This window comes from Zonotrichia albicollis, chromosome 14 (assembly GCF_047830755.1).
Source record: "Zonotrichia albicollis isolate bZonAlb1 chromosome 14, bZonAlb1.hap1, whole genome shotgun sequence".
Classification (NCBI taxonomy): domain Eukaryota; kingdom Metazoa; phylum Chordata; class Aves; order Passeriformes; family Passerellidae; genus Zonotrichia; species Zonotrichia albicollis.
Window position 1 is genome coordinate 11,991,109 of NC_133832.1, and position 26,503 is coordinate 12,017,611.

The 26,503-nt window shown below is 47.1% G+C and overlaps 1 protein-coding gene across 6 annotated transcripts; it reads left to right on the forward strand.

Moving 5' to 3' along the window:
* On the forward strand, positions 1-26,354 carry SEPTIN6 (septin 6). 6 transcript variants are annotated; one of them, XM_074551514.1, is made up of 11 exons: positions 4,200-4,244; positions 6,243-6,357; positions 13,212-13,407; positions 14,543-14,729; positions 14,959-15,120; positions 17,460-17,556; positions 17,812-17,980; positions 18,917-19,049; positions 19,573-19,763; positions 21,666-21,709; positions 24,443-24,548. In XM_074551514.1, exons 1-10 carry the CDS (start codon positions 4,215-4,217, stop codon positions 21,667-21,669), a joined length of 1,284 nt encoding a protein of 427 aa, XP_074407615.1. In that variant the 5' UTR covers positions 4,200-4,214; the 3' UTR covers positions 21,670-21,709; positions 24,443-24,548. The 6 variants fall into 6 exon arrangements, with proteins under 6 accessions (XP_074407614.1, XP_074407615.1, XP_074407616.1 ...); XM_074551515.1 differs by lacking the exon at positions 24,443-24,548 and adding an exon at positions 23,956-24,387; XM_014265333.3 differs by lacking the exon at positions 24,443-24,548 and adding an exon at positions 23,417-23,557.
* Positions 26,355-26,503: the final 149 nt, after the last annotated feature.

Below are 26,503 nucleotides of genomic sequence, written 5' to 3' on the forward strand. Positions count from 1 at the left end.
CGGCGGGGCGGGGCGGGCAGCGCGGGCAGGGCGGGCTCGGGGGCGCGGCGGGGCCCCCCCGCGCGGTGCCGCGGTGGGCGCGCCCGGAGCCGCCCGCAGGCCGGGGCGGAACGTGCGGCGGGCGGGCAGCGATGGCGGCGGCCGAGGTGGCGCGGCAGGTGCGGGTGGCGCGGGGCCGCCGAACCGCGGGGGCCGGGCGGCACCGGGGCGGCGGGCCGGGAGCGGGGGCCGGCAACGGGCAGCGCCGGGGCGGCGGGCGGGAGAGCCAGGCATGGCCGCGGCGGCGGGGCCGGATCGGGGGTGCCGGGCGGGCTGTGAGGGCACTGGCCTGGGCCTGCCGCGGGTTCCGAGACTCGGTTCGGAGCGGCGGCGGCGGCTCCCAGAGGGTCGGGCTTTGGCGGCCCACCCGAGGGGAGCTGGGGTCGCCTGGGGTAGAGGATGTTGGGATCCCCCCGCTGCAGCCCGGCCCGGCGACCTTGGGCTGCCCGCAGCGCGGCGGGCCGGGGGTCCTGCCCCCCGGTGTCCCCCGGGTCACGGCCGGAGCTGCCGCGCTGCGCGGGGCTGCAGCGCTGGGGAGGCCGGGCCGTGCATCCCTTGCCCAGGGCTGGGTGCCCTCGGCATGGCAATGGCATCCCTGCCTCTCCGGGATGCTGCTCTCCTCCCTGAGAAACCCTCGGGCTCGGTGATGCGGGAAAGGGAGCTCTCCGGTCAGGCACCCTGTGTCGCGGAGGAGCTGCGGGAGCCAAGCACCAGCCCCGTGTCCCCGCTGCGCTTTGTCCCCGAAGGTCCCCGGTCGTGGCACCGGCCGCTGCCGGGCTCGCCCGCCTGCCTGGCGCGGCACAAGATCCCTGTGTGTCTGTGTGCGGAGAATTATCCAGAAGAGGAGCAGAGGGAGTTGAGCCACCTCTGCGCTTGTCAGAGACATGCTAAGGAGGCATCTGTGACGCGTTTGCATGTGGAAGGGTTTTGTCTGTGGTTTCATGGGCTTCCAACTTTCATGTCCGTGTGTTAATACAGAAGTAATAGTTGAGGTGAATGCTTTCCAGTTTCGTCTTCAAAGCAGTATGTTTTAGCATGGACCTAATCTTGCTGAACGGGTAGATGTAGCCATTCCTTGCCAGTTTGTGATGTTATTTCCTCCTGGACATACCCATTGCCTTGTATGTGACTGCCAAAATATGTAAAGTGACTCAGTTGCTCCCCTGTCTTTTAGAGAAATTGAGTGTTATGCTTTCCTAAGACAATGTACAGGAGTCTGAGACATCTGCTTGTGGCCTGGAATGAATTTATGGTACCACACAGCCTTGCTTTGGAGGCAAAAGGGAAAGCTGGCTTTTAGACAGACTTGAAATGAGTGTGCTGCAGATTGAAAATGTCCTTTTACAAACAGATAACTTGTCAGCCAAGGTCTTGGGCATCTGGTCATGTCTGCTTTGTGGAGCAGTCAGCTGTAATGTCCTGGTGGTGCCGAGGGTTCTGTGTGTGCCGCCAGGGTTGAAGGTGTGAGAGCTGGGGCTCGGTTTGGGGAGGAGCTGGGGTTACCACCCTGCCATTGTCCCAGAGAGCCCTTGATCAAGCCCACACTCACTGCAGGGATAATCTGTGAAACCCCCTTCTCCCCAGGCGGGCAGGGTGGCCTTGTCAGCACCAAGCTGAACCCTTTCTCCTGTCCTCTGCCAGGGGGGAGATGGGGGCACAGGAGCCTCCTGCCAGGCACTGTCCAGCTCTCCGTATCCAGCAGAGGTCAGAAACATTACTGAGACTGCTGATAGTGATATGTATCTTCTAACTTCTGACTTCTGGGAATGTATCCAAACTGCGTGGCATTTCTGCAGCCTTTTGTCAGGGGTGTAAAGAAGTGTAATCTTAAGAGCTGTCAGAATTTGAGATTTCGGAAGCACTTGACTGTTGGTGAATGTTGAATGGCCGAGTGATGCAGTGTGTCTGGAGAGGGTGGCTGATGGTCAGGACCTTTGGGGAGACCCTTCTTGCTCTCCATGGGGCCTGATTCAAAACTATTTCCCTCCCACTTTTCTGGTGTTTTATATTCTTGATGATCTTTTGTCAGCTGAGCAAGGAAAAATAACAAAGTCTTTAGATAGACTTTACATTCCTGATTTACAATTATCTCGTAGAGGATGTTTACACTGTCTGCTGGATAATTCTTTCATTACATAGGAGAATTACATACTTGTATAAGTGAGAAATAATTGGTACAAGTGTTGCTCTAATTTGCTGTTTAATCAGAACCAAATGCAGTCTGGGGAAGTGAATGCCATAACTCCAAGGTCATGAGAAGGAATCTGATGTTGTTCTGGCTTAAAGATGATGTGAAAAACTGTGGTGGGGAAACCTGAGTTCAGGTTCTGCCTTGCTTTGCCATTTCACTTCTTGTGCAAGAGCTGTCTCAGGTTTGGGGGTTGAGCCCCAGGTTTCAGCATTAAGGGCAGCAGAGGGGCAGGAGGTGGCTGCTGTGAGCCCTGTGAGTGGTGGAGCTCTGCGAGTGTTGCTTTATTTGATTTCAGTGCAGGATGGTGCTGCTGTGTTGGTTGTGGCAGTTTGGAAATCTAAGGGAGTCTCCAAGGCCTCAGGGTTTTAAGTGATTCTCATGTGGGAAGAGGTGAGAAATTGTGTCAGAAGTACTACGTGTCAGTTGTCAGTGTCCTGAACAGAAACACTCAACTGGAGAAGTATTGTTCTGCAGCCTCTGAGAGCAGTTTTGTGCTGTGTGGGCCTCATTGGGACACTGGATCCCTTGGGTTCAGAGCTGTAACATTCTTTATTTTCTTTGCTGAGCTCTGCCTGAATATCACCAGGTGTAATCTTTGCCTTTGCCTTGGAATCCTTTCTCATCATTCTTTAGACCTGGGCACAGACACAGTCCCAAGTGCAGCACTGACATTTGCAGTGAGCAGCCCCATTGCCTGTGCCCTGCCCTGGCTCCACAGAGGCAGTGGCCTCTCAGGGCTCTGGGGACAGGAGGTGACACTGCTGTACCTGCTTGTCCTGCTAAGCAGATCAGGGCACGGATGTGCATTCAGCAAGATTTGCCTCTAATCGTATTTTCATCCCAGGGACCCCGGAGTGATTCAAACACCTGAAGACTAAAACTTGCCCCTTTTATGTAAACTGATGGTTAATGGATGGTGCTTTCAAGCTTGGGGTCATTCATTATAACATCTTTGTATTTTCTATATGATTTGGATAGTTTTCTGTAAGAATTAGGGTTCTGTGGCATGGAGAAGCCCTTACAAAAGGCTATATAAGTCCCTCTGAGAAAGGAAAAAGTAAAATAGCTTCTCCAAGTGGCTGCTCCTTGCTCTCCTTACTTTCACTCTGCAATAGCCCTGCCTGATAATACAGCAAGAGAATGTGTTGCTCTTTTTGTTTTTAATCTTGTTTGTGACAAACACGCTTTACTTCCTCCCAAGCAACAAGAGCCCCTTCTGTCTAGGCAGGGGGCACTCTGTGTGTGTGGGGAAAAAAAGGCATCTGGTATCTTGGTGTGGTGCCAGTGTTCACACTGCCTTTCCAGAGATTCCATCTTTGTCTTCGTTCCAAGAAGATGTAACCTTAAAATAGAGAGCACAAAGGGCTCTCAGCCATCCAGCACTCACTGATGCTCCTGGAAAAAGCCTTCATGCATGCAGTAGTTACATTTTGCTTACCTTGTTGGTACCTCTCTATATGTTTTTAATTTGATCTGGTTTGGAAGATGAATGATGGAAGACAGTCTTGAACACCTTATCAGCAAAAAGCTTATAACATATTCTCCTTCAGTGTGGAACAAGGGGATCCAAACCTACATTGAATATACACCCAGGATGACTAATCAGTGTGTTCATATGTTGTTTATGGTGCTGCTGTTTATATATAGCAATGCTCCTGTACAGAGACACCACTTGGTGCTCAAAGGCTGGTGACTTGCACTGTTTCTTGGTGGATCACACAGAAAATGTTTCTTTTCTCTCCTCTGGTTTGGTAATTACTGTCAGCTTTCTGATAAGTGTCAAAGCCAGGCTGATCTTAAAATGTTATTTCTTTTTTTTTCCCTCTACATCCAGTCTCTTGATGCCTTGGCCAAGGAGGCTGTGGATTTTTAGGCAGAGTAGCACAATCTACCTTATGGCTGTGTACTTAACATGGAGGCTTAGCTGCTGTGACTGGAAATCCCATTTTGCAGTAGTTGTTTCCTGGCCCGTACCAGATGTGAAATGTGGTTCAGCTGCATTGTAAAACCACAGGTGACTAGAAAAAGAACCTACAGGAAATGACTTGCATGCTGAATTCTGGGTGATGGCAAATGGCTCCTCTTAGCTGAGAGCAGCTTAACTTCCACAATTTATTTTGTTCCATCTGGATCATACTTATATTTAGGGATGAGGGGATGATTTGTTCTTAATGAGAGCCCACATTCCTGCCCACGCTTCCTGGGGAGAGTAGTGTTCAAGCAGTCTTCCAGTGGTGTGGTTTCAGGGCTGGGTATTAAAAATACACTTGATATTTCTCCTTCCCCAGGAGGTGCCTTGGGTTGTTCTCTCTTACACCTTTGTGGGCTCTGTCCCCGCTCTGTTCTTCACCAGGACCTGGGGCTGTCACTGCAGATCCAGCACTGCCATGAGATTCCCCAGGGCTGGGGTTTTGTTTGGGTGAATGCAGTTTAGGAGGGTTTGAGTCACAAAAATCTGTGTGTCTGACACTCTCACTTTCTTCTGCTTTAGCTGGTTCTGCATTACTGGGTCTCACAGCTGCACTGTCAGTAGGCAAAGCCAGAATGTGCTGGGCAGCCTGAGTGCCTTCCTCATGAACATGTCATTAGGAGGGAAGGTGCTCAGGAATTAATGAAGTGCCACATTTGGTGAACATCTTGTCAAGAAGAGTCAGACTAATACACAAAATATGGCTAAGGGGAAACATATTTACACATCACAGGCTGACAAATATGGTTAATTATTGGAGTGTATTTGGAGCCTCATATCTGAAAAAGCCAATCCAAACCCACAAGAGCAAAACAGTAACATGACAAGAAAACATCCTGACAGGCTACTGTAGTAAATGTACTCCTTGGGGATGTTTTCCCAGCCTAAAATACCAGTGCCATTAGCAGAAGAGGGAAAACCAGTATTCCTGTCCCTATAAACAGGCTTTCAAGATATGTGGAAGAATGATTGTGACTGAATAAATTCAAAATCATACCCTATAAACTACTGCCTTTTGGCTGTAGTGTTTTTTACAAACTGATGGAAAGCTAGAGGGAAACTTTCTGATTTTCACATTTAAATATGTTTTTAAGAAAAGCCTTTGCTTTAGAGAGGGAAATACCTTTTTGGGGCTTCAGGAGGACAGCTCTCCAGTACACACCAATCCAGGGGTGCAGCACTGGCTCCTCATTTTGCCTGGTGCCATTTCTGAGGCTGAGCCTCTGTGTGTTGTGTTGTACTGTTGGCTGGGCAGGGTTGGCACCCAGGCTGCCTTGGCACAGACTGGCCAGGTGAACATTCCTGACCCTCTCCCAAAGCCTGTGGCTGTTCTGGGCTGTTCTGCTGGGCTGGGGAGAGCAGGTTGGTGGTGTTGAGCACAGGAGGGAGCAGGGTGCAGCAGCAGCTCCTCAGGGAGTCCTTTGTGGGGCTGGGCAGGAGCAGCCCTTGCCCCCAGCCGGAGGTTTGAGTACCTCCACTCCCAACCCCTCCTTGCAGGCTCCTTCAGGCCTCTGGGGTTGTGAGCAGCTCCCTTCTGGACACTCTGCTTTGTTTTCCTGTAGGTACACTTTCCCTTACTGTTTCTAGCTAATTTCTATAATTGCAGCTGTGAATGGGAATTACATGTGAGTTCCAATTCACATAAAGTGAATGGTAATAGCCTTGTAGGAGGTGTCATTAATGCATTGCTTTGCACAGAGGATTCTTTTTGTTGTCAGTATAAGGTGAGACTTGAGTTTCTGCATATTTTTTGAAGAAACAAGTGTTTTTCACCTCTTCATTTCACAGCTGTATTTGTGTACATTTTTTGCACATTTTAGTGTTATTCTGTCAGGGCTACCTTCAGACATTTGACAAATGAAATGTTCTATTTGTGCCTCCTGGAATTGTTTTAGAGAGGAATGAAGCATGCTGGCATGATTGATAGATCTGTGCAATTCCCTGCTTGGACTGTGCAATTGATTCCCCTTGGGAGGTCGTAAGGGTTTATACAGAGAAGTGTATTTTGCCTGGAAGTGACACAAGTGTTTCATTGTATTTCAGGGTGAAGGCTGTCGCACTGTCCCCCTCTCTGGACACGTGGGATTTGATAGTTTGCCTGACCAGCTGGTTAATAAGTCAGTTAATCATGGGTTTTGTTTCAACATCCTGTGTGTGGGTGAGTATTTCCATTTTGGGAAGTTCTCTTGCTGAAAAGTTTTCTGCAGCTGGATGTAGCTCGTAGCTTACAGCACTAACAAGGTAGCTTTGATTTGAATTTCCCCAACTGTTCTATTTTCAGTTACAAGATTTTCTGGGAAATCCCTACTGGGGTTCTGCAGTATGGCTTTTTACCAAGCACTGAAATAAAATGTCTAAAATCACAGGCTGCTATTATGATCTTTCTTCTCCTTATATGTTTGAATTTCACATTTTTAAAAGAAAATAGGTACTCATGCCAGAGTACTTTGTTATGAGGTCTTGTTTGGTTTAGTATTGAATTATTATTATAGTTATTTTAACAAAATACTAATCATGCTTCTCTTAAATCACTAAAAGCTGTTTTTTCTCCTCCATTCTGTGCATATTTGAATTAAGATAGTGTCTGGCCAAGCCTTAACTCTTCTGACAATTATCCAAGCTGCCATGTGGTGTGGATCACAGCTGGGGCCTGGCACTGGAGCAGGACTTGGTGTCTGTCCCTGCAGCCCATCTCACAGGGTTAGGATCCCAAATAATCCCTTCTCTTGGGTAACAGAAGTAAACCCCTGTATGGCTTTGGTACCATCGTTTAGGAAGGTTAATTAGGAAATTAAAAATGGTGAATTAATAATTGATGGTTTGGTGCTGCTGGTGCCCTGCCCTGGGGAGCAGGAGGCTGTGTGGCCATGGCTGCTCAGAGGCAGCCCTGGCTGCAGGTGATCCCAGCAGTGCCTGGTGTGCAGGGGCAGAGCATCAGCTGGGGATATCTCCTGGGCACTCAGCTGGTGGCAGCCCTGCATCCACACAGAGTTTTCTGTCCCCTCCCAGGAGAGGTGCAGCTCATGGGATGGACCTGGGGTTTGCCCAGGACAGGGTTAAATCTGAAACGAGAGTAGTGGAGCAGGGAGAGGAGAGCTGAGCCCTGTTAAATGGAGCTGAGAAGACAGTTTTCCTTACAACCACATCTTACATTCCCCCGAGATGATAAACTTTGCTGACAAGTGGAGGTCACTGTCAGGCTGAGTCTGTGGGTGATTTCCACAGTACATGAATGTGATATGACCTAAGGAAACTCCTGTCCCCAGGACTGAAGTCTAAAAGTGTTTCCTTTTCCACTTACTGGGCTGCAGTGGTTTTTAACAAGTTCTAGGTGTAGCAGTGGGTGCCTCCTGTAGTTACATCTTCACTTTGATGTGTGGAGAGGAGCTGAAGGCCTGTGCTTTCTTCTTTGCAGGGCAGAAATTGAATGCAGTAATCACTTGTTGAGATGAATAATGGGGATTCACCAAGATAAATGTACATTAGTTACTAATGTCAGTTTTGTATGAATAGTAATAACACAATCTTGAAATAAAGAAACTTTATATAGAAAAATATAATAAACTTCATTAGAAAAGGATTTGCAAATCTTTGCCCCCACATTTAAACATCCTGGAGAAAGAAAACAAAAATTCCCAGTGTTCATTTATTCTGTTGAATTTCACTTGTACAGCAGAGTTTGGGATGAAAAAATGAAAGAACAAGCAGGCAAATGAAGATTAGATGAGAATCCCATAGAGAGCCCACTAAGCATGACAGAAAGGGATTTCTTTCCCCCCATTTTTCAGCTGTGTGTGGCATCTGTTGGAGGAAAAATCAAGTGATAATTCTACTCTGTGTCATACTGGATCTGAGCCACCAATTCCTGCAGCTCTTGCTGCAGAAGCCAAGGAAAGCTTCAGAAATGACTCTCAGCAGCATGTCCAGAGTGGAGCAGTTTTTAGCTCTTCTCATGCTGAAAGCTGTCTCCCCTGTGAGCCTGGAGCCAAAGCTAGAATGAATGAGAAGACCTCTCATTAAATGTTAGAGGTTGCAGATGGTTTCTCTGATCTTTTATTTCTCAGCACAACCATTTTCTTCCTGAACCTTGCATGATAAATTTTTTAGTTTTTTCTTAGTTCAGTGCAAAGGAGAAGTGTTTAATGACTTTCTGTGCTGACTGTATTTCTCAGTGAGATAGGGGAAAAAGAGGAGGAACAGGCTGCTGGATTGTGATGTAAACTTTCTCAGTTTTTGCCAGGGTGGACTGTAGTTGCATTAAACTAGTATCCCAATTTAAGCAGGATTTTGTCCCTGCCTCTGTCCCAGGATTTGCAGGGAATTTGTTCTAACTGGCCTGTTCAGTGCAATGAGAAAGGCTGTTTTGTGGCAGAAATACTTCTCTCTCCCCCAGGACTGTAGCAAGACTGTTTGAGGTCACTGCTGTGATGAGCAGGGCTCACCCTGGGGGAGGGAGGGAGGGATGTGCACAGGATTCCTGGTGCTCTCCAGCAGGCAGCTCTCTGGGGTGATGAGCTGTACAGCCTGGAAATGGCCCAGTGCTCGTTTCTGTGGTCACTGGTGCAACCAGCTGAGGAGAGAACAGTTTCTCTAATCAAAAATCCATCTGTCTCCTCAGCCTTCTCCTGCCCAGAGCCCTGGGGTGCACACCAGGAGCTGGGTGCTCCCCTGAGCTGCTGTTTCAGTGTATTTTGTGAGCCCTTGCTGCCCCCCTTGCCCCTGCAGCCTGGCTGTGGGGAATTGTGTGGTGTCTCTGCGTGCCTGTCAGATGGAACAAACCATTTTCCCCTCTCTCCTTGAGACATGGCCTTATCGGTCTGAGTTGCCTCAGGGCTTGTCTCAGCAAACCTGCTACATTGGATTAGTTCCCATTTCCACACATGAAAAGGCTGTGCGTGCATATACATTTTCTTTAAAATTGAGTTATTTGATATCTGGAGCCATGGTTGTTAATCTTGTGAGGGGCAGGTGCTGCTCTCTCATGAAAGGAAGCTCTTGTGAAAGCTGCTCCTGCCTTTGAACAGGGAAATCCTCCAAGGACTCCTCTGTCCTCCCACAGAGTCGATTGATGATGATGTGTTTGGGGCCTCTTAAATCCTGAGTGTTGTGGGAAAGGGAGGCAGTGAGCAGTTCCTTGTTTCACTTAGCACATGCTAGGGAAAAGCAAATTAAATTTCCAGGCACAAAAGGAGAAGGTACAGCTTTTGTGGTGCATAATTCAGCTCACTGCTGCAGCTGCTTAGGATGCTAAAAGTTGTGTGAGAAGAAGCTGTGAAAGTTCATTCAGCAGGGAGGTGCCTGTCTTGGTTTGGGGAGTTAGGAGCTTGTCCCAGCTGTAGGTTTGCAGGTGGTGCCACCACTGTTCATCACTGTGGGATTTGGTGAGGGCTCCCCAGAGCAGTGAAGGTACCACGTGCACTTGGAGCAGGGAATGTCTCAGGAGGATGTGTGGGGAGCCCAGCACAGCCAGGCTGTTGGGCATTAAGAGTGGTTGGTGCTTTCTGGGCACTGATGTAGGGCTGCTGCAAGTCCAGAACCTGCAGTGGTGGCTCTGGCCATGTTTTAAAATGTCCTTGAAAACTGTCACATTTAACAGCAGAACTCCATCCCATGATGAAAGGTACAACACTCAAGCTTTTCCATTGCTGTCACATCTTCCTGGTGCAGAACTCTGCCAGTAAAGGTCACTCTCTCTGCCCTGCCCTCCCCAGAGAGCTTTGCCAGCCCTGTTTTGGGACAGCAGACCCTGCTGAGTTGCATAATCCCTAAGTACGGTTTTGGAGATAAATCACGTGTCCATAAGCCTGACATCAGGAAATAATCTCCCTGCCAGGGATGCCTCTCACTCAGTTTGTGTACACTGCTGCTTTTTTTCAAAGTAATTCTGCCTCTTTTAATCCCTGTTCATAATTTCTGGTTTTTGGGGAAGATTCCAGTGCCATTGGCTGCAACAAGCACAGACCACTTGTCCTTTTTATCAGACCATCTGTTCCATCTGGACTTCTGTCCTTACAAGAAGCAGTTGGCACCATTCACTTCTTTCAGCCAGCAAAAAGTTGCCTCTGTTTGAGGCAGAAACTCACAGCAGATTCAAAAATTCTTCCTTCTGTCGATTTGGCCTTCAGAATAGCACTGCTCCCTATCTCTGCTCATATTTAACACAGCAGAACCCTTTATTAGTGTCTTTAGTCTTTTACTATTTCATGTCACTCTGTCAGTGCTAACATTCTTTCAGGTGAGACAGTCTGTCCTCTCTACTCTGCCTTCCCTGGCAGGCTTTAATTCTGTGTCAGGTCAGTGGGGTTACACAGTGCAGGGACAGGGGTATCTGCTGCCTCAATGTAAATCTGGGAGTGCAGGCTTCACATGAGATGCCGTGTTAGTGCCTGGATCTTTTAATCAGGAAGGTGTTTGGATGGGCATCTCCCACCTGTGGAAAAATGCCACAGTTCTGATCTTCCCCTCCCAAAAGGAAAAGCTCAGTGGTTGAATTCAAAGTTGCCTTTGCTGGCCCTGTGTAGCTGGCATGAGGTGGGGTAAAAGCATGTTCTGCATCTCTTAAACACTTCTCCTTCCCTGACAGTTAAAGTTACTCCTGCTGGAAAAAACACTTGAGATGGATTTAAGTAGGCAATGATTAACAGGTTCAGGATGTGCTTAAACAATAGACTTGGCCTCATGTGAACATCTTTCACCCAAAAGGAGAGAGGCAGAAATGAGAGGTGACTTACAAGGTGCTGTCTGCCCAGAAGCCAGTGTGGTTTACAGATGACCTTGTGTGTTCCCTGCAGAGAGCAGCTCCCTGCCCTGTCACTGCTGCTGCTCCCCTGTCACCCTGTCCTGGGGCCTGGGAGCTGCTCCAGGGCCTGCCAGGCTGTGGGGCAGTGCCCCAGGGGGAGCCTTTGCAGGACTGTGTGGGGGTGATGCTCCTGCCCTGCAGGCCTGAGGGGCTCCCCTACCCTGAGATGTCCCATCAGGGTTCCTGGCATTCACAGGCAGGCAGCCAGCTCACTGCTCTGTCCCACCCATCCCTTGGCAGGGGCTTTGGAAATGCTGCAGCCTTCTCAGGCTGTTTAGATTTTTGTCTGTTTTTACTCTGCTGTTTTCCTGGAACCCCTGAGAACGGCCTGGGAGGTCATACAGGCTGTTGCTGTTAACTCTCAATATCCCTGTCCTATCCATGGCAGTGTTCTGGCCTGGTTTGTGCACCTGCTCTGTTTTGGAGGCCAATGGTCCCTGGCAAGTCCAGGCAATGAGATTCCAGATCAAGGAAGGGCTTGTTGGAGCAGCTTATTGTTCCAGTGGCAGAGGTAACCTTGTGCTTTGCTGGGTCCCCCTCCCTTGCTCTGGCCAGTGCTGTTGTAGGTGCAGCTGATGCATTGAGGTGGCACAAGGGACTGCAGCCACACCAGCTCCTGCTGCTGACTCCTTCTTCTCCCCTTTGGATTGAAAACCAGATGGGTGCAGGGAGCAGCTGCCCTGGTGACTGTTCTGGCTGTAGCTGGACTTGGTTGGTGATGGAGCACCAGCTCTGCAGCTCAAGGTGTACACTGACTTTGAAATGTTAATGGATCTTGCTGCCTCTGGAAAGGGACTGGATGTGTCATCCTGGCAGTCAGGGACTGCTCAGTTCCCAGAGCAGGGGACCTGGGCCTTGGAACAAGACAATCTTCCTTCCAACCCAAACCATTCTATGATTTTAGAGTTCTGTGTTTGCCTTGCTCTGCCATGTGCTTCAGCCCTGAGCGAGGAAAATCCCTTCTGAGGCCAGAAGAGGAATTTGCCTGCTTGCAGGAGTGAGGCTTGCAGATTTGGACATTTGGACGGGGGAGGATGGGGAGGAGTTTCCCCTTCTTGAATTGGTCATTTCATGCAAGTTTGGATCTGTTACAGAACTTTAAACCTACAAAAATAAGAAGCTCTTTTATTCTGAGCAAAGTGGGAAAATGGTGAAGTTGTTTTGGTTGGGAGCTGAGGGCTGGGGGAAGGAGGGGAATGCTCTTGCAGCCAGACACAGGCTGCCTGTGGTCCCACAGCAGGCTGGAGGAGCAGCCTTCACAGAGGGTGGGGTTCAGCTGCTCCTGAGGTTTGTCCAAAAGCCATCTGGGCAGCTCAGAAATTGCTGTTTCCCCAAAACACAGCAGCCCTCACAAGGCAGCAGACCAGACTGTGTAGGAAGTCAGGTCCTGTGAGCTCTGAGGGCTGGCTCTGTTGTCAGAGCCTGGTAAGGGAGGCTGCCCTGTGGAATGTGTGCACAGGGGATTTGTTTTATTCTTCCTGGGATGTATCTAAAACAAATTCAAGACTGGTCTCTGGGATTTGTCCCTTCCTTCCAGACAAGGGAATAGTTGCCTGTTGATAAATGAAATCCAAATAGCAGTTCAGTACTGATAGAATACTAACAGAATACTGACAGTACTAGCAGAACTTTTGGAAGCAGATTTTGCAATATTTTACAGCTCGTGTAGCCCCTAAGGTACAAAACCAGATATTACAGAAAATGCCCCCTCCCAGTGCAGCAGGCTGATTGTCCAACTTGTTGTGAGAAACCAACTGCACAACTTGCTGTGGGATCCAACCAGCTCTCAGGGTTTCTGCGTGGAAGGAAGCTATTTCTGTGGCTGCTTATTAGAGACATTGATCTGGAGCAGCTTTTTTTGGAAATGGCAATGAGCCCCATTTCCTCTCCTGTTTTTTAATGAAAACAGCATCTTCTGTAGTGTAGCTGTGGGTTTAAGCAGGATCTGAACGATGCTTTCCCCTTCGCCTTTTCACCTCTTGCTTTTCATCTCTATTTTCTAATGACATTAATGGCCATTAGACTGTGAAATGTCATTTGCCCAGAATACAGAGCTCCCATTGTTCATGGCTTTCTGTTTACCAGACGCTCCCTTGGGAGCATGAGATCTGCTTTCATCTGCTGCAATTTCACCCCTGTTAATGTTTGGAAGCTCAAAGGCCAACCCATATTAATATTCAACAGAACGTTTCAACTCTCTTTTTCTCCAATAGGGGAAACTGGCCTTGGTAAATCCACCCTCATGGACACCCTTTTCAACACCAAGTTTGAAGGTGACCCAGCATCTCACTCACAGCCTGGGGTCCAGCTGAAATCCAGTACCTATGACCTGCAGGAGAGCAATGTCAACCTCAAGCTGACTATTGTGAGCACAGTGGGCTTTGGGGATCAGATCAACAAAGAGGACAGGTGAGTGTGGGGCAGAGAGGCTCTGTTGTGACCTGGCTTTTCATTCTCCCTGTGCCCTAGTTGGGCCTGACTGCACTGCAGTTTTCCTGCTTGCTTCTTAGGAGTTGTCCTTGTCACCTCTTTAGGTTGGGGTATGTAGAAGAGAGGATAAAGGCTCTGGAGTGTCAGCACTGCTTCAGCTATAAAGCAGCTTTTCTCGTGCTGTCAGAGCAATTTCTGCCCTGCTGGCAATCTTCTGCCCAAATTCATCTGGTGGGGACACTGAAATGCTGCAGGGCATCTGGGCTTGTTTTGGTTTGTGCTGACCTCAAGCTGCTGACCAAACCACTAGTGTGGTTTAGTGTCTGCTTGGCTTAATATCCACTTTTGGCAGGGCTCTCCCGTGGGAAGAGCCAAAGGAAGCACAATAAATGAGCAGTGAGATACCCTGGGGGAATGTCTCTGGCAGCTCAGATCCCAGAGTGGCTGGAGTGTGTTGGTTAAGGGATGTGCAGTTACACCAGGCTGTCTCCAAGGTGCTCTGCAGAGACATGGCTGATGGGATTGCTTTTGTGTGGGTCTGATGGATATTTTTTTTAAGTTTGTTTAAAATGCACTGATGTCCTTTACATTATGGCTCTGGTAGGCTCTGTATTCCAGAAGGCCTTGCAAGGGAATTGCAGGAATTTCCTGCTGCAGAGCACTGGGTAAAGGTGGTATTGAATGAAGCTGTGTCTCCACCAGCAGCACTTGGGGCTGTGAGAGCAGCAAGCCATTCACTCCCTGAGTGCTGCAATGAGTCTCCGTTAGCCTTGCTTTAGAAAGTCTCTCACCCTGACATTTCAAAATATGAGAGTCTGCTTTCCCTGGAGAGGAGGGTGCATCTGCTGTCCTCTGCTAAATCCCAGTGTTTTGACAAACAGGCTGCAAGAGTCTGAGTAGGACCATGTGTCCTTGTCAGCAGTGCAACTTTAAAATTTCTTCCAGGTGGAGAGCAAGGGAGGTAGAGAGATTTGGTCTCAGAAAGTGGAAAATGGAAAGTGAAATCTATCAACAGCTTGTTACTTAAAAGTTCACAGTCAGACAAGCTAGGGGCATTGGCCTATTTGTTTAGCTCTCTGACTTTTTAGCTTTTTTTTTTTTCCTTTCACCAAAGCTACAAGCCCATTGTTGAGTTCATTGATGCTCAGTTTGAAGCCTACTTGCAAGAAGAGCTGAAGATCAGGAGGGTTTTGCACAACTACCACGACACGCGGATCCACGCCTGCCTGTACTTCATCGCTCCCACCGGCCATTCCCTGAAATCCCTGGACCTGGTAACCATGAAGAAGCTGGACAGCAAGGTTGGCACAAGGAGCTCTTACTGGGCACATTTACTGTTTGCATAGTGGAAAGGTTGCTGCTTTTGCAGAGATCTCCCCACCTTGGATAGCCCTTCTGGTGGAAATGGCTGAGTTGGCAGATAATTCTGTAGATTTATTGAGCACTTAGAAGTTTTTGGAGGTTGTATCGTAGACTTAGAGAAACTCCCAGGAGCAAAGTTGATTACTTCATACCTCTGTTTTTTTCTAGGTGAACATCATTCCCATCATTGCCAAATCTGATGCCATTTCCAAGAGTGAGCTGACCAAGTTTAAAATTAAAATCACAAGTGAACTGGTCAGTAATGGGGTGCAGATCTACCAGTTCCCAACAGATGATGAATCAGTGGCAGAGATAAATGGGACAATGAATGTAAGTGCCTCAGTTCTTCCTCCTCTCCCAGAACAGCACTGTCAGCATAGGGGTTGGTGGCCCTTTTTGGGATGTTTCTTAAATCTACTTTCTCTTTAATTTTGTTTCTTAAAAACAGGATTTCACAAGAATCTCATCCTTGTAATGTCATCCTAGGCTAGGAGAGCTTTGTGGTAGGCTGCTGCCTCTCTGGTGGGCTTTTCTAGTCTGAAAACACTTTTAATACCCCCCTTGTCCTCATGTGTATCTGTTGAGGGACATGTAAGAAATCACTGTTTAAACCCTTTTGAGCTCAAGGGTTTGTCATTATTCCTGTCCTATACATCACCTGGTGGTCTCCCAGTGGCAGTGAATTACACAGCTTAACCTGCAAGATGTGAAAAACAGTGCACAACCTGGGCCAGAGGTCCCTGCAGGTTTCCAGTCAGGCTCTGGCCTCCCCAGCATCGTGGGTGCCAGTCTGTGGCTCCCTGAGGATGAAACAAACTGTCCCTTGCCCTTCTGGCAGCACATCCTGAGCATGGTGCCTTTTTCCTTAAGGCTTTTCACAGGAAATCAAGTAGGAGAAGTTGATTGCTTTACTGCTGTGGGTGTGGTAGAGGTCTAGAGGTCTGATGTGTATTTGTGCCACCTCTTGATTAAGTATTAACAGTTGTAGAGTGTTCTGCAGAGGCCTGAAAGAAACATGAAGTTTGTCCTGATGTTGGAGCTGTCAGTGGTGGTTCCCTGGTCACAGCAGTTCAGTGTTAGCCCTTCTGAGGGTGGAATGAACCTCTGCTTCTCTTTCCTTTCAGCTATTTTCTTGTCTTCTGGGAGGGAACTGCTGTCTTGGGTTGCAGACATTCTGGGCTGTGTCAGTTGCTGCACAGACAAATCAATTCTTACGTCCTCTATTACAGTCAGAATTAGCAGGTTTATGGGGACTAAGCAGGCCAGAATTTGACCAAGGCAATTTTGCAGGTCTGGAAAGCTTGTATCCAAACACTGATATTATTACAAACATAAGACAGATATTACTCTTACTCTGTGTGTGTCACATGTGAGAGCAGGGGGCTGAGGAATACAGGGGGAAGAGCCCATCTCTGTGAGTTCTTGCTGGCAGTTTTGCTTTGTTTGCAGTTTGACTGTGTGAGCCACACTGTGAAAGCAAAAACATCATCTCTGAAATCTTTTGCTTGTACCAGCTGTCATGAACTTGTCCAAATTTTTGGATAACCTGTGGAATTCACTTCCTGCTCGTGACAGCAATCCAGGGTCTCTGATCTTCCATGGAGTTGGCTTCCTGAGGCCCTTTCAATTGTCCAGAATTGGTGCACTTTAAAAGCTTTGCCTAACAAATGTCACTTCACAAAACTCAGCAGGAAGGGTTGGTGCAAGGAGCTGGGAACTCAAACTGCTGAAGCTTTGCACTTGACTTCCTTGCAGCTTGGCAGAATGCAGTATAGCTCCAGGAGAAAGGGAGGTGGGGAGAAATCTCACTCCCCCAATGCAGCAAAGTATTATGGCAGTGTCTGGGGGGTTTGCTTGGCTGCCTGAGTTTTGAAAATAAGAGGACTGTGAGATCTTCAGAGCCTAGATAGGTGTTGGGAGGGTTTCAATTCCAATTTTACTGAGCTTGCACTGGCAGGTCTCTTTTTGCCTTCTGCAGAGCTTATCTTTACTAAGAAGTGACTGTTTCTGATTTCTGAGTTTTTGAAAAGCAAATCCCTCTTGTTCTTAGTCAGCCTTTGTGTAATGTGGAGTGCATATCTCAGCTTGAAGAGTGTGACCTTGGGTGACACTGGACACAGTGGCTGGGGACATGTTCAGCCCTTCCTCAGCAGGGCAAAAGCAAGCAGGGAGGAAGGAGCTGTTACTCCAGGAGTGAATGACGGACTTCCATCTCATGATCTGATGGAGCAAGGTGTCTTGTGCTCCAGCATGAGCTGAAGGAGTGGTGGGGGGATAAATCAAGAAGGCTCCAAGACCTCTCACTGCTTGTGTGCTTGTGCAGATGTTCTCCTGAGGCACGGCAAGCCCTGGGACAGCAGCGCAGTCCGAGCCGCAGCCCTCTGTTCCAGCTGGCTCTCTGATGCCAGTCTTGCACTGGCTCATCTCACCTGGGACTCTGTGGCTGGGAGGATCAGCCAGGTAGAGGACATAGAGTGGTAGCACTAACCAGGTTTTCAAAAAAGGACCCACCCTGCTACCCCTTGTCTTGGACTAGTGGCCAGTGACTAGACTCCCTGAGATTAGCATGTGCATAATGACTGTGTTGCTCAGTGGCTGTGCCCATCTCTGTGTGCTGCTGCTCAGCCAGCTGTGAGGGACTAACGTGGATCTCACCCAATGTGTTCCAGGCCCACTTGCCATTTGCAGTGATCGGGAGCACGGAGGAGCTGAAAATAGGAAACAAAATGATGAAAGCTCGTCAGTACCCTTGGGGCACAGTGCAGGGTGAGTTCAGCCCTGGGATTTTCATGGCATGAATGGTGACACTTGTGCAAGTGGGCTCTCATAAAAACAGCAAAAGCCTGCTGGGTATGATTATCCATGGGGAATTATCCTTTGGTAAATCCTTGTGCCAGGCCTATAGTGCCAGTTTTCTCTGCTTGGAAGGGCTGTTAAACCTGGAGGAGTAGACAATTGAGGAATGTGGGAAGAGATCTCAGTTTGTGTCCCCATTTTCCTCCTTCCCGTGCATTCCTGCAGTGGAGAACGAAGCTCACTGTGACTTTGTGAAGCTGCGGGAGATGCTGATCCGCGTGAACATGGAGGACCTGCGCGAGCAGACCCACACCCGCCACTATGAGCTCTACAGGCGGTGTAAGCTGGAAGAGATGGGCTTCAAGGACACTGATCCAGACAGCAAACCCTTCAGGTGAGATCCCTGCAGGAGACAGGGAGGGCTCAATAGAGACATTGTGGATACACTGTGTGCCTCTGTGTATGTGTGTGTCCTTGGGGGAGCATGGAAAAAACCAATGCAGCAAGAAAAACTGCCAGGTCAGATAAATCCAGACTTCAGCAAAGCTCTGACTGGGAGAAGGTGAAATCACAGGGAGGATCTGCAGGACTGACTGTGAATCTGCAAGTATGGGAGAGAAATGTCTGTGCTGCAGAGAGGCAATGATGCCTATTTTGAGCTTACCTAGAAACAGAGGCCAGAGAAAGTTAAAAGGATAAAAGTGGATATTTTAATGAAGGGCCTCCAGGTACTTTAAGAGCAGATGAAGCCTCCCCAAGAGGCTGCACCCAAAATGGACAATGGTCACGAGTTTTTCTGACAGATATAAGTTTGGTCTATTTACATATCAGGCATTAATCCTCCAATTATGGCTTCAGGTAATGAAGTCATAAACCCCCAGTTTGCTCCCCCCAATTCACTTTTGTTTATACATTTTGGGGCCTGTAGGGAGTTCTTGGATCTCAGGCCCACAGGGATTGTTTTGTCTGACCAAAATGTGAAGACAGTTAACTAACACTTTATATGGAGTTTAGAATTATGCACTAATGCAGTACAGGATTTAAAAATATAAAGGCTGAAACCTTAAGGCATCAAAGGCAGTGTTCATCTGAGCTAGTGTTTGTTGCCAGCTTGTTGGTGGCAGTGTTTGTTGGTCTCTTTGAATTTCCCAACATTCAACATACAGAGAAGTGCCAAAAATCATTGGATAAAGAACACCTTGGGCACATGTGGGTAGTGAGTAGCAAATGTGTTGTGTACAAAGCACAGTCATGGTGAGGGCCTGATTTCAGAGGGTCAGGGAAGGCAGTTTGTCCCAAGCCTTATCACTGGACTTCCTTTCCTTTTCAGCTTACAAGAAACTTACGAGGCCAAAAGAAACGAGTTTCTGGGAGAACTGCAGAAAAAGGAAGAGGCAATGAGACAGATGTTTGTCCAGAGGGTCAAGGAAAAAGAAGCTGAGTTGAAGGAGGCTGAAAAAGAGGTAAGGACTGCAGTACTTGTGTCTCCATCTCCATGAGTGATAGATTCACTCCCAAGTAGGTGGTTGTTGCCAAAGCACTTTCTTACCAAGAAGTCTAACTTGGATGGGGATGTTAAGGTGTTCAGTCTGTAGGACAAAACTGAATCACAGTGCTTGTTCTGTACAACTTACTGCACCAGGAAAGGGCCAGAGTCTTGATTCTCATGGAGAGGTGCAGTGTGGTAAAAGTCAAGGAGAGAAGCAGCCCTTGAGGTGAACTTGTTTTACAAAAAGTACACCCATACAACTTTCACAGCATTGTGAAAAATCCATGAATTTACTGACCTTTAAAGAGGAATAAGGCAGAGACCCCTGAAGATGGATTAGGGGTTTTTTTACACTTATGCTCACCCAATCCTCTGTTCTCAGTCTGCACAATGATGCATTACTGGAACACTGCCTGTAAATTGTTGTGGAAGGAGGCTGTTCCCTGCCCTTTGTCTGGTAGTGCCACGTCCTGCTCACCTCTCTCCTTTCCTTTCAGCTGCATGAAAAGTTTGATCGCCTGAAGAAATTGCATCAGGATGAAAAGAAGAAGCTGGAGGATAAGAAGAAGTCTCTGGATGATGAAGTAAATGCATTTAAACAAAGGAAGACAGCAGCTGAATTGCTTCAGTCACAGGCTCAGCAGGCTGGAGGATCACAAACTCTTAAAAGGGATAAGGAAAGGAAAAAGTAAGTTGCTAACCCAGAGGTATTTGCTTTTAGTAATGATTTTCCTTCACTATTTTTCTGGGTGTTCATATCTCCCTCCAACATAGCCAGTCCTTATCAGGGGCAGGCTTGCAGCCAGATTTAAACCCCAGTATGGCTGAGCAGTATTTGGAAGCTTGCAACTTCTGCTGTCATCCTGAAGAGCAGGGAGCAGTACTAACCTCCCTCTTTGCTTTCTGACAGCATGGGAGAGGATGAACTTGTTTATATTCCCCAAGATTCCCTGCTCCTCCCTTGGTCACTCAGTGCTTGTAAAGAAGTGGAACAATACTAGCTGCCAAGGCTAGGGTGTGGGTAGCAGGGGTGTCCCATTACCCTCAGAGAGGAGCATGTTTTAGCTCAGGTTCTTACTTGTTTGGCTTCAGAAAATTGTGGAAATTATTCAGGCAGACTAACAGTCTTGAATTCCAGAATCTGCAGAATGTAAGACTGCAAAATAAGGGGACAGGTCATAGCATCTTGTTAGCACTGGTACTGTTCTCCCATCCTAAATCAGCTTTTTGCCCTCCCCAGCAGCAGTGGGAGATACTGCATGGCTGTAGCAGGGGATCCCAGTGCCAGGGACTGGTGTGACAGGATCCAGCCCCTTGTCAGGGACCTGGGCTGTCTGCAGTGCCTGGGCTGGGCTCCTGCAGCTCTGCAGTTGCTCAAGAGCAGCCAGCAGTACAGTGAAACAGATCTCTCAGCACTGTCCCAGCACTGAGCAGTTCCCTTCCCTCTCACTGACCACATTTCCCAAAAGGAGCCCTGTGCCACCTGTGCAGGTGTGCAGAGAGACAAACAGGGGTTTGGTTTTGCACCACTGCCATAATCCCCCCCTGCACAGTCCTGGGGCAGTCCTTGCCTGCTCTGTGCAGTCCTCAGTGCATGAAGAAGTGCTGTTAAATTGGACAGTATGGGGCATGCCCAAAGTGCTGGCAGCACCGTTTGTCAGGGAAAAAACCTGGGACTTAAGCTTGGGATCAAATGAGACAGAGGAGGAAAGACCCAATTCCAAGAATGAGATCCTGGTTTAGTCTTTTAGTTTAGAGCTGAAGCTGCTTCAACATGAATGTTCTTTGTGCTGAGCAATTAGTGCTGCACTTTTCTCACTCGCCCATTCCTTTCTCCACTGCCTGTTTTGATTTGTTCATTTGAATCACCTTCAGGGGGTTTTAATATCTTTTCATACTGAGGAGTCTGAGACTGACTGGGGACAGACTTCTCTCCAGGCTGGACTGTGTGAGGAATACCCAGCCGAATTCTTTCATGCTTAGAGCCCTTACACATCTGCTCTCTCAGGACTGCAGATTTCAGCCTTGAGATCAGTCAGGGTCAGGAATGCAGAAAAAGGAGGCAACAGCCTTATAGTATCAGCAATTAGTTGCTGTGTCCCAAGTCAAACTCTTGGTCCCTGAAGTGGTTCTCATCTCAGAACATCTCCTTGACACCTAGCATGTTGATATGGAAAAGCTTTAGTACTGTCCTTATCAGTTAAGGGCACAGAAAACTCCCTGACAGAGATAGGTCAGTGCTTCAGTAAGGCTTGGGAAGATAATAGGAAGCTTCTTTGGCCTCTGGGAAAATTGCTGTGCTAGAAATGGTGCTGCTTTCTTTGCTCTGTAACTGCTCCAAGTGGCCTTCATAGTGGATTTCAGTACTTAGATCATATTTTTTTCTTAACAATCCATGAATTTTGCAAGCTGGAGCTTAATTGTAGCTTGTTTACTACTGGCTGGCAGTACAATAACCTTTTTCTTTCACAGGTGACTTGTTTAAACCCAAGCTCTGTAATTTGCACTAATCATGACTCAGTTTATTTTTTGTTGTTGTTGTTACATCATTTTCATCATCATCAGGCCTCACATGTGTGCTGTTTTACAGTTAGCTGCTGTTTGGCTGCATGGTGCATGAGGCACATTGTCCTGGTAAGCGTCATTAACTCATAGAGCCTCACAGTGGGATCACTTTTTCCTAAAAAAGCAGATCCTGTGCAAGTCCTGAAGCTTATAATTATTATCTCTGTCTTCCCCTGCTTTCACCCCACTATATGTGCTCTACCAGTCACTCTCTACATGTGCAGTTGTAGAAAATGTATGTAATTATCTTTAAATATTCTGCAAAGTTTAATTCAGAGACTCAGGATATGGAACACAGAAACTTAAGGATCATATCTTCTTCCTTTTAAATCTTCCCAGCACTTCATTGGCTCTGTTCTCTTTATTCCATCTCCCATAAAAATAAATTATATTCTTTAATCACACAGGCCACGTTGACACTATGGCAACAATTGCTATGGAGATGTGGTGCTGATGACACAGCCCAGCTAGCCATGAAATGTCTCTCTCTTTCCTTGCTCCTCCTTCCCTCCCACTCCTCCAAGCTGTAATGTTAACTTGTGTTACAGTGAAGGTAGATGCAGGACTAGTTTCTGTCATCCTCATTAGGGTTATTAGTTAAACTGCTAATGACAATGGTCTACTTACAGCTAGGTTGAGTGGGTTTAATTGAGCATTTTTAATTTGCTGATGATTCTCTGGTGAGAGGAAGAGGAAACCTCCCACAGGAATGTCTTGCTTCTTGACAGAGCAGCAATACTCATTATTCAAGACAGTGCCCCAGGGGCTGAGGGGCACAGGCCTCTCAGAGAAGGGCCCCTGTTGGAAATAAACTATAAAACACCCTCAAAACTCATCCTTGAGCCTACCCTGCCCTGCAGACAAAGCTAAGACTTACATTCTCTCCTGTCCAAACTAAATTACAGTCTACCCTTCAACTGGGTGAAGCTGATTCCAGGATTCCTTCCCTCTTAACTCCACCAAGAGAAATGGCAAAGCAAGCAAACATTATGCTGCCAGTGAGAGGCATTGGAAAGTAATTTAAATGGGACCTTCCACTTAACAGAAGAGCCTCAGAAGGGTCTTGCACTGCCTCGAGCTGGTGCTTGCAGTCAGCTTGAGCTGCCCAGTTGAGTGAATGTCTCTGCTGCCAACGGTAACTGTAGAACAATGGGAAGAACAATTCTCTGCTTATCAGGCTCTGAATGTGGAAAAATAAGCTCAAAGAATAACAGTGTTCATTCTGGTGCTGAGTACGAAGGCACAGCTAAAGTGCAGCTAGAGTGAACATTACTGATTTTTGTTGGTTTTGGATTGCTTTTGGCAGTCCTCAGAACTGTACACTGTTGTGTGCTGGGCTTTAGATCAAATGAAGTTCTTTGTTCCCACTACACAAATGCAGACAGTGCCTTTTTCAATGGGCATTTGTCATTGCTAAATTAAATATGTATATGTGGTACTTTTCCAGGATTTAGAAAAACACTCTCCATATTGATCCATAAAGTGTTGCAGGGCTTCACTGTTTTGCAAGGATACAAACAAGTCACAGTTGATGAATCCTGTAGCTTGCAAAACTGTGAAAGGATTGTTTTAGAGAATAAATTTGGTTCATCCCACTGCTGAGAGTGTGTGTGTGTGTCTGCATAAAGCATGTTTTGTCATCAGATTAAACCTTATTAACACTTAGCAGCATTTTCTTTTGTGTGTGTGTGCCCATTAGAAAAACTTGTATTTTTACTTTGTTTTTTTGTCATTAATCCATAAAACCATTAACCTGCCTTTTTCTTTCATTTTCAGTTCGGGTTTCCTGTAGAACCTTTCCCTTGGCCCCAGAGGCGAATGCCCCACCCTCGGCTGTGCCTGTTTGCTCACCTTTCCCACTGCCCCTCCCGCGCTCCCCAAGGGCTCACACAGAGCTGGGCTGTTCTGTGGGGGACCCTGCTGGGCTCCTGGGCTGTTCTGTGGGGGACCCTGCTGGCCAGAGGGCTCTGCCAGCTCCCTCCTGCCCCTGGGCAGCAGCAGATGTCCCCTGTCCCATTGCTCAGCTTTTCCCTGCTCCTGCTGTCAGAGCTGCTCGGGGGTGCATTCAGCTCCTGCTGGGGTGGGATGTGCTCTCTCCAGACACCGGCTGCCCTCTCCCCATGGTAATTTGCTGTTCCTAAGCCCTCATTACCCCCTCTGCTGCCATGTGTGACTCAAATAACTTGCAAGAACTTTTTGTAAAACTTGACATCCTCACAGGCGTGGGCCTGAGTCCAAGCCTCTAGTTCCCAGGCTTGTGGAAATCTCAAATTTGGATCCATGGTTTGCAACTAAGTGTTCTCTGAATGCTGCAGGGGTCATGAAGGATCTTTTGCCTGGTCTCCCTCTCAGTGTGCTGACCTGGATGCACATCCTGGATCCAATCTCAGGGAAAGCTGGTCACCTTGCTGTACATATCAGTGTTTCTGAAGAAAGACCATGCTGTTTCATTGACTTTCTTCTCAGTGATTCCAACAATTTCTGGTTTTAATGCAAAAAAATACTTTTATATTTTTTTTTATCTGACATCTCTTTAGAACTGTACAGATGTTGACAGGTTTCTTATATTTTCTATTCAGCAAAAGCCTTGTTTTTATTGCAAGATCTGCACTAAAAAGGAGGGGGTTTTGCTCACTGGGCCAGGAGCTCACTCTGGCCAAGTGCAACTGTGGTTTGCCTGCAAGTGTCTGCTCTCTGTATTTCTGGCTGAGTTTTGTTTTTAAATAAAGAGTTCATCGGACAGTGAATTCTGGTTAACATTTACTTCTTTTGTTTTTTGTTTTTTTTGCCCTTCTTTTTCAGTAACCCATGGCTCTGTACTGAGTAATTACCCCTGAATACAAGGCCTGGAATGGACCTTCATTTACTTGTTAAATCGGAGGGTCTAATAAAACATGACAGCATTTCAGCTGTGACCTTTCCAGGGTGTTATCCTTGCTCTCTCCTATGTCCTCGTTGTGATTCTGTCTTTACTATGTACTGGTGGTTATTGCTTTTATTAAACAATGTAAAATTAGTAACAACAAGGTTCTGGATGCTACAACTTTAAATCCTGCCATTTTTCCCCCCTTGCAATTAATGGATTCCCCTTTTTCCTGGTCTCGTTCCACCCAGCTAAATAAGGGATATGGAAATAAGTTCTGTGAGTTATTTTTGCTGGCAAAATAACAGCGCAGTTTAAATATATTTATTGATGACATTAAAATGACAACACCATCTTAGTTTAATTATCACATAGTTCAGAGATAAACCACTCATTTCTCATTCTATTTGTTGTCATTTTCATGACATCATCTGTCTTTTTTAATTTGCTTTTTTTTTTTTCTTTTGCTAATTCATGCTATCAGAGAACTAGCATGTAAATCCTGGTTCCCATTTCAGACTTGTTTGTCCTTCAGGGCTTTTGTGTGCTGAACCCAGCTGTGCTGCCCCTGCAGAAAGATCAGATGAGTGCTGCCCCAGCCAGCCTCCACAACCCCCCAGATCCTTCTGAAGATGAGCACACTCAGGCCTGGCCCTGGTGGTGATGCTGCTCAGTGCCAGCTGCTGCTGAGGTTTTACCTGCTGGGGTTTTACTGGGCAGAGCTCTGTGGTGCCAGGGCTCAGGAGCAGTCTCAGCTCAGGCTCAGCCTGGTCCTGCTCACAGCCCCAGGTCAAACCATGGCTCCCCCTTCCCAGCAGTCAGGGCAGCCCCAACTCTTGGTTGCAATTATTTTCTCAGGTATTCTGTTTCACCACAAATACAATTTCATTTCCCATAGAACTCTTTGATTGCTTTGTGTTTCATTTGGGATTCTTTTTAGCAAGTTGAAATTATTTGAATGTTTTCTTCTTCCTCTGCTTTTGAATGTTTCCCTGCTCTCAAAACCAGTCAATATTAATCTGTCAATGATTTCTAATTATCTGCTAAAGGATAAATGAATGTGACATTTTTTTACCATACTGCAGGTCACTGTTCTTCCTGACCATTTGCTTTATTAGAATGTTATTTAAAGTTATGTGAAATCTTTTTAAAGACTTTAAAGAAAGAAAGGTTTTTACTTGTGTGATTTTGCTGAAGTACTTGAGATAGCACATGGAGGTTCCATCTCTCCTCTGTCAGCTGTTTCCATGTTGCATCTCTTTTTCTTGCTTTTTGAATGTCTTTCCCTTTTTTGCTAATCTTCTGTTTTTTCTCTTTTTTCCCCTTTTCTCTCTCTGTAGCTTTTTTTAATCTGTCTTCGCCAGCTGCACTGTGTCTGAGGGAGAAGACTGCCACTTCTAGAAGAGTCTAAGGGTCTTATGTCTGGGGAGGGGGGAACAAATCTTCAGTGTTAGTGTCTTGGAAAGAAGCTCTTTTACTGACTTGCATGATACTTAAAATTGAAGTGTCTTGTAATTTGTGTGACAAGACAGGGCGATGGGGGAACCGATGACCTGGAATTTTGAAGAGCTACAGAAATGTGATGTTGGGACTAATGATGTAGCGAATACATTTTCAAACGTTGTTATGGGCATATGTTTTTTCTAATGTTGTCTTTAATAATATAAATGTCACGGGCTTCCCTGAGGTGTGAAGCCTAAGGAATATTTTCAATATGCTGGTGGTTTGATTGGTTTTGGAAACCTTGCATTCAGAGTCAAAGCAAATACAAACATGGTGCAACTTGCTCTGTTGGCAGCCACGAAATATTTAATTTTATCTAAGAAATAAAGTAAGAACTGTGTGTTCTCACTGGTGTCCTGCTGTGTCTCACCATCCTATTAACAGAGCCCCATTGGCTGGTGGATGTGAGTCAAGTGGTGCTTTCTCCTTCCTTACCCCACCTGCTCTTGTTTAAAGTTAGCGGCAGCCGGCGGGGCGGGCTGAGCTCCGTGCCCGCC

Bases quoted from the DNA above. Each gene is read 5' to 3' on its own strand.
- SEPTIN6 (XM_074551512.1), top strand. From the start codon at position 4,215: ATGTGGTTCAGCTGCATTGTAAAACCACAG. The intron at 13,408-14,542 runs GTGAGTGTGGGG...CTTTCACCAAAG, and splicing joins CAGATCAACAAAGAGGACAG to CTACAAGCCCATTGTTGAGT. The intron at 15,121-17,459 runs GTAAGTGCCTCA...AATGTGTTCCAG, and splicing joins AGATAAATGGGACAATGAAT to GCCCACTTGCCATTTGCAGT.